Raw genomic sequence first — 12805 nt, 5'->3', positions numbered from 1 at the left:
TATACACAATATATTTGTATTGTTGTTGTTAAGTGCCATCGAGTCGATTCCAACCCATAGTGACCTTGTAGTATAGGGTTTCCAATGAGCAGCTGGTGAACTTGACCCACCAACCTTGCAGCTGAAACTACTTTGCAGTCTGATGCATTAGCCCACAGCGCCACATCATAAGTATAAATACATTAATTGCTGTGGAGTCAGTTTTAACTCACAGTAACCCTGTATAGGGTTTCTGAGGAGCAGCTGGTGGGTTTGAACTGCCAATCTTGTAGTTCCTAGTCCAGTGTTTATCCTACAGCATCATGCCAAACTCTATATAGAGTGACTATGAGTCAGAATTGAGTCAGTGACAGTGGGCTGGGTTTAGTGAAGTCTATCTATCAATCCACTGCCAGTGATGAATGATTCATCTTAAGGGGGGGGGGCGGCGGCGGCGGCGGCGGCGGCAAGAACCACATAGCAGGCAATCAAATCACACTTGTCTAACCTTGTTTTATTAACACAGTGGGGATATCTCATTTTAACCTCCCATTTCTCCCACATGCTAATGATGTGTTTTACCTTCTTTATAGCTGCAAGATCCTCTCAAATTTCTGAAAAGAGGCTTGGGATTTAAAGGTTCCTGTAATTTTACGATAAGGAGCTCTGGTGGTGCAGTGGTCAAGTGCTCGGCTGCTATGTGAAAGGTCAATGGTTCAAACCTGCCAGACGTTCCACGCAAAAAAGGTAAGGTGGTATGCTTCTATAGTAAAGGTTTACAACCTCGAAACCCCTATGAGGCAGCTCTACTCTGATTTATTGGGTGGCTATCTATTTTTTGCTTACAGTAAGTGATGACTTATGTGTACTTCTAAAAGGCAAAAACTAGAGAAAAACTTTGATTATTCCCACTAACATGATCATGAAAAGAAGAAAGAAAGAAAAAAAGAGGAAAGAAAGACCTTTAAACAGACACAAAAAGAAAGGACAACGACTCCAAATAATACTGGCATACGAAAGACTTTAAAAAGGAAGGGGATGGAATACTCTCTCACTTTGGCTCATAACATACAGTGTATCTTTAATGCTTTAGACTTTGGAGCTATTATACTCTTATAAATTTGACTACAGACTCAGCTTCACAAATTTTTATATATGCACTTCATTGTCTAAATATTCTCTAATAAAATTTCTGTCTAGAGTTAACCAACTAGTCTGAAAACAGACTTCCACTAGACCTTTCTAAAGACAAAATGATTGCTCTGTTCTAGACATACAAGTAGCCAAGCAGACTATTTTGTGTTCTGTCTTGCACGCGTTTTAAGTTATTTTGCTCTAAGTAATACTGGTATCAAGTTTCTGAGAACAAAACAATGGTTTAGGGTTTGTTTATGTGTGTAAAATTATTCCTATCGCATGAAGAAGAGTATAATTAACATTAACTAAATGTCTAATAAGCTGCCCCAGCAAATTCTTAGTTGAAATTTACTTAGAAATTTAATAACTACTGCCAAGGAGTCCTGGTGTGGCACTGTAGGAAAAGCACTGAACCACACAAGTCCGTTTGAATGGCAAGGTGGATGGGTCAAAGTCACCAGCCACTCCTCGGAAAGTCTGTACAGAACCAATGTGAAGGCACTTAACAACAAGTACAGTCATAGCAACTTTCAGTGATGAGAAGTGGATTATCACAGAACAAGATCAAGTGAGGAGACTGATAAACAATAAACTGGCCTACACGATCACTCTGCGGGAGAAAGATGAGACTTTCTGCTTCCTTGAAGATTTTAAAAAGCCTCAGAAACCCTAGGCAGGGCCACTGTGTGTCAGAACAGATTCAATGGTGCTTAATAATAATAACATGACTCCTACTCTACTACAGTTTTATCCTATTTGGAACCAAATGTTCTGGTGTTAGTGTCTCTCACAGAATTTAAGGGTCCCAAATAAAGCCTCTAATAAGTACATGAAAATAGACCTTTTTATTTAAAAAATACTTGTTACAAGAGTTTAAGTCCAGGGAATCAACTGTACTGTTTCTTGTTGTTAAGTGTTGTCTAATCAGTTCCTACTCATAAGCACACTGTAAAGGGTTTCCTAGGAGGGGCTGCTGACTTCCAACTACTGACCTTGTGGTTCAAACCAATCATATGGCTGAGTGCTTATGCTACAGCATCACACCAGGACTCCTTTTCTTATTAGTAATATAGAATATTCAAGTTGCTCTGTTGCTGAGGTTTCAGCAGTGTCCAGACTAAAGACAGACTAGAAACGAAGGCCTAATGATGTACTTGCGAAAATCAGCCAATGAAAACCCTATGGATCATAGTATCCAATTCACAACCCATCATAGGGACGGTGTAAGGCTGGGCAGCTGTTTCATTCCTTTGTGAATGATGTCATCATAAGCCAGGGGCCAACTCAAAGGTAACTAACAGAATATTCAAAGTTGAATGTGTTTGGTGCTCTGATTTTATAACCACTAACTCAATATATTTGAGCTTATGGTAGTAAAACTAACATTGGTGCTGTGGGTTAATGGGATGACTGCAAGATCAGTATGAACCACAAGGTTGGCGGTTCAAGCTAACCAGCTGCTCCTAGGAAACCCTATACAGTGTTGCTATGAGTCAGAACTGACTTGATAGTACTTTACACAACCTCAAAGTTGGTGGTTCAAACCCACCAGCTGCTCCTCAGAAACCCTATGCGTGGTTGCTATGAGTCGGAATCAACTCAACGGCACTTAACAACCGATAAAATATTTTTTGCTTTCTATTACAAAAGAATTCTAACTTTGTTTGCAATTAAAGGCTAAAAAAAAAATCAAAGTTATCCTGTTTCTCCTGACTTATTTGGCCTTTTAGAGAATTGTCTTTGTGTATAAAGAATTTTCAATAGAGCTTATGTCTAATTAAATTAGTAAATAAGAAGTAAGAGAGTTCATAAAGAGTTTGCTGAAATAACCATCTTCTCACTATTAAACTTATCATCTTTTTATGGAAGAATATTTCATAAAGATAAATATAACAAATGGATAAAGACAAACAGTAGCAGTTGCAATTTACAGTGAGACAAGCTGCGGTTTCCCCAATTTATTTAATAAAAAACTGAAGCCCCTTAATCACAGCTCAATCTGTTTAACATGTTTCCAAACGGGGGGAAATTTTATCTTCTTCCTATTTCTCATGTCCCTCTCCTTAATAGATTATGAAAACATTCTTAAAGACTTTAAGCCCTTAGGAAGTTTCAGCAATGCGGTGATTCTTAACCAGACTCATTTGTGGAACTTTTTAGAAATCTAGATGCCTCAGGAGACTCAATGAAAGGGCAATCACTTAAAACTGTGTAGTAAGATAAAACAAAAAAACCTAACTCTGGTTAAATTAATTCTCAAGAAAATGCAAACCAAAACTACAATGAGATATCACTAGATACCCACTGTTGCTGTTAAGTGCCTTCGAGTTGGTTAGGACTCAGAATGACCCTGGTACAGGGTTTCCAAGGAGCAGTTGGTGAGTTTGAACCACCAACCTTGTGGTCGAGTGCTTATCCTACAGTGCCACACCAGGACTCCTCACACCCAGTAGAATGGCTCAAATAAAATAGGCCAATTATACCAAATGCTGGTAAGAATACATATGGAGGAACTGGAATTCTCTTTCACTGCTAGGGGAAATACAAACTTGTGCAATCACTTTAGCAAACTAAAGTTTGCTAAATACACATATAAAGAGCCCTGGTAGTGTAGTGGGTTATGAGCGTGGCTGTTAGCTGTAAAACCAGCAGTTAGAATCTCCCAGCTGCTCCACAGGAGAAAGATGACCCTTTCTGCTCCCATAAAGATCTATAGCCTCCGAAACTCTATACAGGGTTGCTATGACTTGATGTCATACAACTCACCATACATACATATATTCCATGAACTGGATCTATACCCAAAAGAACTAGTAAGTGTTTATGTCTACATAGCAGCTAAAAACAGGCAAAAATTCAAATGTTCATTAACATTGATTTGAATGGGTCAATAATTTGTGACAAATTCACACACTGGAATGGTACACAGCAAGAACTAACCCCTGCTATCATATGCAACACCATAAATAATGCTCACAGAATTCATATTGGAAGAAAGAAATCAGACTCAAAGAAGAGCTAAAACTAATCTATTGTGAAAAGGCAGAAAAACAGTTACATTTGGGAGGGAATTATATTGGGAAGGTGAATGAAAATACCTTTCGGCAGCTGGAAATATTGTATTTCTTGATCTGAATGGTGGTTACATAGAAAACATACACACTGAGATTTGTGTCCCTTATAGTAGTTAAGTTATACCTTGATAAAAAGTAAATAAAAAGAAATAAAGCCTCCCTGGTTGAGAAACATTGCTTTACAGAAAGAACTCACTAAATGTTTAATAAGATAAGGAGACCAAGAGGAGGCATAAATAAATTGAGGTGAATTTCAGAATTACAGATGTATCATCCTTCATGGTTAGAGTTGAGTAGCTAAATCTGATCAGAAACAGCTTTGTTCCTCTCAAAATTGCTCTCAATTAAAAGACAGACTTTGAAGGCACACTGAACCACCTTTCAAGTCCAAAACCCTTCAAATACTATGTGTTATACATAAGCCTCTAGAAAAAAATTATACATTTGCCAGAATACCTATATTAGAGGAAAACAGTAATTCTAAAACCTAACAGTCTACCTTTTGGTAGTTTAATTTAATTTTATTATTACTTAAAAACATTTTTTCTATTTAAAGATGCGAAAACTTAGTCAAAAATGCAAAACTAACTTTTTTGCAAAAATGCAGTCTTTACAGTTCCATACAAACTTTTTTCTCACTCAAGAATCTCAAGTATTCCATAAATGACAGAGTAGAACTGCCCCATAGGGTTTCCATAGACATAATCTTATGGAAGCAGACTGCCACATTTTCCGTGGAGTGGTGGATTTGAACCTTTTGGTTAGCGGTCTAGTGCTGTACCAATTGCAGTACTAAGGCACCTTAATAATTATAATGTTGTTGGTGTTAACTGCCATCGAGTTGGTTCCAACTGGTGAGTTTGAACTGCCAATCTTGTGGCTCAAACCAACCTTGCAGTTGTGTGCTTATCCTATAGTGTCACACCAGAAGTCCTAACAATCCCATTATTGTTAAGTGCTGTGGAGTCGGTTCCAACTCAGAGCAAACTTGTATAAGGTTTCCGAGGAGTGGCTTGAACTACCAACCTTGAGGTTAAAACCAACTTGCAGTCCAGCACATTAACCCGCAGGCACCACACCAGGACTCTAACAATCATAATAGCTAATTTGTTGATTGCATACTAAATGCTAACCAATAAGGACTATCCCACTTATTCTTAAAACAACTGTGTGAGGCAGGTGGTGACATTATAGTTTCCCTGTTACTGATGAGAAAACAGATGCTTAGAAAGATTTATCCAGGATTATGCAGCGGATAAATCATTGAAATTCAGACTTATAACCTGTGCTTACAAAATTCAACATTATACACTTCAACAAGGCTGCAATATTTATGGAAGCAGACTGCCTATGCCGTGTCTGGTGGATTCAAACCACCCACTTCTTAGCAGACAACAGCTTTAACAACCATGCCACATAGGGCCTATTATACTAAGACCTAGTTCTTGGAAAACCTAAGTGCTATGCATGTTATTGTTAAGTGCCATTGAGTCAGTTCCAACTCATAGCAACACTCTGTAGGGTTTCGAAGATCAACTGATGGGTTTGGACCACTGACATATGGGTCAGCAGTCCAATGCTTATCCTACAGCATCACATCATATTGCCTTAAATCCTTTTCTAAGCAAGGAGTGGGGTGCAAAGAAAGAAATAAGCAAACCAAAGATAAATTAAAAAAACAACAACAACACAAAAACGTTGTATATGTTCAGGGGTACACACGCTCATGAAACTATATGTATAGACAATGTGTAGTATGCTTATTTCCAGTTTCCCATGCCTCTTCATCCTCTAAGATACTTACAGAAGTTAACAAACGCAAAACTGAAATACAAAAACTACACCTGTCCCTTATAAGATTATTGGTTCTCTGAACAGATTTTATCTGTATTGTTATTGTTGTTGTTAAGTGCTGTCAAGTCGATTCCGACTCATAGTGACTATAGGGTTTGTGAGGAGTGGCTGGTGAGCTTGAACTGCCAACCTTGCTGTTCAATACAACCTTGCAGTCCAGCACATTAACCCACAGCGCCACACCATTAGGGTGTATTTTATCTGTAGTAAGGTGTATTTAAGGAGCCCCGATGGTGCTGTACTTAAAGTGCTTGTCTGCTAACTACAAAGTCAAGATTCAAACCCATCAGCTGTCCAACGAAGGAGAAAGATGAGACTGTCTGCTTCTGTAAAGATTTACAGTCTCAGAAACCCTAAAGAGCAGTTCTACTTTGTTTTATTGGGTTGCTATGAGTAGGGATTAGCTCAATGGCAGTGGGTTTCCTTGGGATTGTGGGTGTATTTAAATCCTAATCACTAAAGTTCTTGACGTTACAGTTGTTCTGCTTAGTTCTAAGCAAATTCAGCAACGGAAAAACAGATTTATAGAACTGATAAGAATATGACCAAGTTTCTTTATATTGTTAGATTTCACTGTGTCTTTAGTGCACAATTCAATTTTTTAAAAACTCAGCTTATAACTTCGCCAGACACATAATTGAGATACATTCCCAACTTCCCAATCTTCACTGCATTTATTTCATATGAATTGATGGTTCTTAGTGGTGTATTCAAAAACATGTACAATCAGGAGATCTGGGCTTTATAATGTAGGTTAATACCCAGATGACTCTCAAAGAGAAGGAGCCCAGTGGCTGCAACAATGAGCTCAAACATAGCAACAATTATGAGAATGACATCAGTATTTCCTTCTGTTGTAAATGAGGATTACTATGAGTTGGAACTGACTCTTCAGCATCTAACAGTATCCAGAGGGACAAAGTTCCAGCTACCTGTACTGATTTCCCAGTGCAAACATTTTGGGAAAGACCCAAGAAGAAGTCTTCTATTTGTCAACTTAACTGCCTGCCCGATGGAGATGAGGCTCTCTAGTTTTTCTTGTCTGGACCCAACTTTCCTTAACTTGCTCCCAAGACAAACATTCGAAGTAGGCCAACCTATGGGTCAAATTACCCATCCTTGAAGGGTCAGAATTTTACTAGTAAATGGACAATTTCTCACAAAAATGTTTAAGTAGTTGGAGGACAACAGGGCTTAATGTGATAAAAGAAATAATGACTACATGATTTTAAAAAGTTTTAGAATAAGTAAAGAATGTTCAGACTATGTTATTTTTTTTCATTCAAAATTAAAATGGCTTTACTGAGATTCATAAAACTGGTTAGTCTATTCACTTTGCTAAATAAAAGGAAGAATATATAATAGAGAACAGTACTTAACAAACAAACATTAATATCTGGGCATTTTGAGAAAAACAACTAGAAACAACTTTCTAATCTTTTATCCTGAAACTAGACCAAGTGTCTTTTCGCCAAGTTAGTTATCAGCTCCAGTCCTTAGACTGTGTTTCCAGCACTTGTTTAGCAGATTTAGAAGCTTCTACTTTATTGTAGAAACAAAAATAAATCTGCACCTTTCCAAGAAAAACAAAAGAAATTAGTCTTTACCCTCAGGTCTCCTAAATAAAAACATTCATAGGAACCACACACAGTTCAATGAACTAGAATTCAAAAACAGTTATAGCCTGCCAGCATTCTGAGTATGCAATAATAGCAATGGTCACCTGGAGCAGCGGAAATAACATGGTAAGGATATTTTGAGAGGTTCCTGGAATCAAAACACAGGTCAGATTTTTCCCCTTTCCTTTTGTTTCCAAGAGAAAATTAGCTATTCTCACAGGGACTAGGATAGTTATTTTCTCAGACTGTAATATCCAAGGAAGGTTTATTTCTTCCCACTTCTAGCCCAAAACTTGTCTAGTGAAAAATAATCTCGTGTTATTAGTTCAATGCAGGTTTGGGAGCATATGCGGCTTTCTGAAATGGGAAGAACACAGGGCTCAGGGGACAGATTTTGGTAAAAACAAAAATACTCATTATGTAGTGATTGGCAGTAAGATCTATTTGAAAGCAAGAGAATACAAAGCAGGAGGAAATTTTGGGTATTTTTCTTGTCAAACTTTATGAATATGATTACAAAGGATACTAGCAAGTCTATGGTACTTAGAATTTAATTTAAAAAAAATCTTTAAACCTGTGAATTTTAAAGGCATCTAGCAAACTCACCTATTACATATACATGCATAATGATTGGCTTTACAAGTCTTTTGGCAGTTTTGATATTATGCATCATAAAACAAATTTATAGAGTACAATAAAATGTTTTTGAAAGATTGTTCACCCTCCATTAATTTACTCTAAGAAACTCATATCTTCAACTAGTATAGTAAGACATTTTAAGCTGTGGCTATTTGGGGTGGGGGGGAATGGTCAGAATGTATTTTTAAAAAGTTTAAACTGTCAAATAAAAAAAAAATGTAGTTGCATTTAATTATACCTTTTAAATAAAATTTAGAAAGCAGTAAGAAAATTAACATTCTTATGGGCTTGTTTGAATAAATAAAAATGATGTGGTTAATACAGCTGTTCTAGATAACCTATACACAGATCACGTATATCAAATTTTATTCCTCATACTGTTAAAGTTTTACAACATTTTCAAAACACTGTAAGATATTTGCATTAAAAACCATTACATATATAGATATTAACTTGCTCTGGTGGCAAAATTAGAATTTTTTCCCCCCCCAATATTAAGTACTTTATTTTTCTCTATTGAGTCCTCGTGTGGCACTGTGGGTTAATGATCTGGACTGCAAAGTCAATTTGATTGGCAAAGTTGGTGGTTCAAGCTCACCAGCCACTCCTCAGAAACCTTATACAGGGTTGGTATGGGTCAGAACTGACTCGACGGCACTTAAAAACAACATTTTTTCTATACTGTACAAGTACTTTCCTATGGAAAGGGGAAAAAAAAAAAACCTTAAACCATAAAATCATCATATTAACATTTTGTATTTTGGGCGTTCTCAACTCTACCCATAGGTAGTGGCTTATGCATTGGGTTGCTAACCCCAAGGTCAGCAGTTCAAGTCCACCAGGTACTCCGTGGGAGAGCTCCCGTAAAGATTTACAGCTTCAGAACCCTATACGGGGTTGCTAGAATGGGAACCGACTTCATTTGACACCACCGATACTACTCGTTTTCCCAGACAAAGTATGTCCAGCTTCTGATAAGCCATCTCAATTTCTTTGTTAAAAAACATTTTGGGGAAGGAGAAAAAGAACAAAGAGAAATAGAGGGACATCTACTTAGGCTTTTAGATCAGCAACCAATAGAGACAGATGTTTGCCTTTACGTCCCCCAAAGCAAACTCTAAATTGAAAAAGCAGCAAGCAGAAAGAAGCCTTACATTATTTTAACTGAAAACTACCATATGATGAAACTCATATGGTGTCTAAATCCAGTAATTATAATTTCTGATTAGTTAAATAACTATTAAAAGAAGAACGCTCTCATCTGTGACTTCAACTTTAAAATCCTTCACTGAACTCAAAATATAAACTACATATGCAAGGTAATAAAAAAAGGGAGTTTAAATAGAATTTGAAGTAATATCTTCATGCCAACTTAGAATGTAAATACATTTAGTAACTTCACAAAAGTAACTGAAGCCTTGTAATCATAAGAGTTCTTTTTGAATATCTCTAGTTCTAGCCTCTTTCTGGATACACTGACATCCCTCCTTCCTTCTTCTTCCAGGGCAGCTCCCCTGAGCACTCTGGACTCCGTTCCCCAGCCCGCTGTGTCAATCCCAGCCCTAGTCCTGGAAGGCTAAAACCCCCAGGTTAACTAGCTAGAGGAAGCAGCATGCTGACTTGAGCTACACAGAGATTCGTTATTTACTTCATTGGAAATCCTGATGTTGATTGCTAATGCAATTTTTCCACCCCTCACTTAATCTACAGCACTCCTAAATGACGATATTCAGAAATGCAAGCTTCCAAACGTGAGTGTGTGGACTGAAAGGCATAAAAATTAAAGGCTCAACTATTAGTGCAATGGCTCCATTCAATGACCATGAACCACAAGGTCTGAGATTTGAGCCCACTAGCCGCTCCTCTGGAGAAAGATGAGGCTTTCAGTTCCTGCCAAGATTTAAAGCCTCGGAAACCCTATACAGGGTTGCTATGAGTCCAAACTGACTTGATGGCATTTATTAACAATAGCTAGCCTAAAGTAGTTGGCAGTTCAAACCTATCCAGAAGTGCCATGGAAGAGAGGCTTTGCATTCTGCTCCCAGGGGGTCACAGCCTTGAAAGCACCATGGAGCAGTTCCACTCTGCACATAAGTTCTTGTGAAGTGCCGTCGAGTTGGTTCCAACCCATAGCAGCCCTGTGTAGAGTTTCCGAGGAGCAGCTGGTGAGCTTGAACCACCAACCTTGCAGTTCAAACGGCTTTGCAGTCTGGCACATTAACCCACAGCGCCACACCAAGATCAACTCTGAGACAACTAATATCAGCAGTCTTGTATTATAGTTGCTGTTAAGTGTCATCAAGTCGGTTCAGATTCATAGCAACCCTGTATAAAGTTTCTGAGATTGTAAATCTTTGTGGGAAAACAAATTCTCATTTTTTTTCCAGCAGAGAAGTGGTAGGCTCAAATCTTAGACCTTGTGGTTCACAGTCCAGTGCCACTGTGCTCTGTAGGATAAAACCTGTGAAAGCCAGAACCTGTGTACAACAGAAACTTGTCAGAGAAGACAAATGTAAAATACTTTCCATTAACAAGGGTGACAGTAAAGTGGTAATACTGCACTTTGTCAAAGGTGGAAAACCTGTGAGACCTGGAAAAATAAGGCAGCCCCAGAGTGTTCCAGTTTTTACAGGTTTTACTGTATTTAACTTAATAGACAGGGGCTTCAACAATTCATGGAATTAGATAATGGAACTCAATAAATGTTCTTAAAATCTACAAAAAAAGCTTATTTTCAAACAGATTTTAAAAAGAGTTCACAGTGCTTTTCTCCAAAATTTACTGCCGTGAAAAAAACAACATCATGTAGCTGAAATAACAAAAACATTTTATGACAGTTCTAAAAATTTAGCAGTAAAGGATTACTTGGGGTGAATGAGAAAATCAAATTTACCTTCTTCTGTAGGATTGAACCCACAGATGTCACAAATACAACGAACCCACTTATTCATCTCCTCCTCACTGTCTGCTACTAGGTAGAAAATCCGGTCAATAGTGTTGATATCAAAAATGTAGCTGTTTTCAAACTCTTTTTTGTTAAATGTCAATCCAGCATCGACTTGCTGACATAAATTTAAATCAATAATACGAATAGGCTTCTTGGCATGATCATTTTTGTAATATTCCAATACATCTGGATCTCCAGTTAAACGGCCACTGCGTAACACAAACCATCTCCTCTTCCATGCCTAGGAACAAAACAAAAATATCCATTTAGTACTTAGTTATTAATTTGAGAGGAATTTTTCAAGACAATATCCATTTATCAGAGAAAGGCACATTAAAGTGTTTTCTTTGCTTCCATGGATCAGTAACACTTTGAAAAGCAAAATTTATTGAGCTTTAATTTAACACCTGTGAGGGTATGTATTTGTCAGTTTCTTTTACTACGTGGTTTGTATGTTGCTAAGTTACTGGAAGCTATGCCACTGGTATTTCAAATACCAACATTCAAATACCAACCTGTGATAGGTTGCTTTTAGCGGAGCCTCACACAGACAAGGAAGAAAGGCATGGGCAATCTAGTTATATTTATTAGCCAATGAAGGTCCTATGGATTCCAACAGAATCTTGTCCAGGATAATGCTGGAAGATGAGCCACCCTCTACCTCTCCAGAATGAAAGGCACTCAAACACTCGAAATACACAGAAGTCACAACAATAAACTCAAGTGTTCCATTAATCATAAGGATGATGCAGGATGAAAAACAAGTTTTGTTCTATTGTAAATGGGGTAATGATGGCAACTAACAACATTAGAAGAGTTTCTATATATAAACTCAAACTAAATCCAATGTCACTGTGTCAATTCCAACAAGTCAGAATTGCCTCATAGGGGTTTGCAGACTCTTTATGGGCGGATAGTAGCATATCTTTCTCCTGCATATACAAGGGGGCTTCAAAAAGTTCATGGAAAAATGGAATTAAAAGATGAATTTTTTTCCATAAAATTTTTAAAGACCCTGTGTGCCTGTGTGTGTATTGTCCACACCAAATCAATACCCAAACTGATTCTAACTCACAGAGACCTTATGTAGGTTTCCGAGACTGCAGACAGCTTCACCTTTCTCCAGCAGAGAAGCTCCTGAGTTTGAACTGCCAGTCTTGCTTGCAGTTAGCAGCCTAACACCTAACCCACAGAGCCACTGTTGTTGTTGTTGCTAGGTGTTGAGTCAGTACCGACTCATAGAGACCCTAAGCACAATAGAACAAAACACTGCCTGGTCCTGGGCCAACCTCACAATTGTTGCCCTGTTTGAGCCCACTGATGCTGCCACTTTGCCAATCATTTCGCTGGGGTCTTCCTCTTTCTCTCTGACCCTCCACCTTACCAAACATGATATGCTTCTCCAGCGACTAGTCCCTCCTGACAACATGTCTGAAGTACGAGAGACAAAGTTTGGCCATCTTGGCCTCTAAGGGGCACTCTGGCTGCACTTCTTCCAAAACAGATCTATTGGTCCTTTTGGCAGCCCATGGCACTTTCAATATTCTCTTCCAACA

General features: G+C 38.0%; 1 protein-coding gene across 2 annotated transcripts in view; it reads right to left on the bottom strand.

Annotated features, from left to right (window-relative positions):
- GAB1 (GRB2-associated binding protein 1) overlaps positions 1-12805 on the bottom strand; it is a 160138-nt gene that overhangs the window by 31448 nt on the left and 115885 nt on the right. For both annotated transcript variants that reach the window (XM_006872265.1, XM_006872266.1), the window contains exon 2: positions 11196-11490. In XM_006872265.1, coding sequence (XP_006872327.1) covers positions 11196-11490 — 295 coding nt within the window. The remainder of the gene's footprint in view (positions 1-11195; positions 11491-12805) is intronic.

The sequence above is a fragment of the Chrysochloris asiatica genome, unplaced genomic scaffold (genome assembly GCF_000296735.1).
Source record: "Chrysochloris asiatica unplaced genomic scaffold, ChrAsi1.0 scaffold00190, whole genome shotgun sequence".
Taxonomy (NCBI): domain Eukaryota; kingdom Metazoa; phylum Chordata; class Mammalia; order Afrosoricida; family Chrysochloridae; genus Chrysochloris; species Chrysochloris asiatica.
Note: the sequence above shows the minus strand (reverse complement) of the source record. Positions and strands in the feature narration are given on the sequence as shown.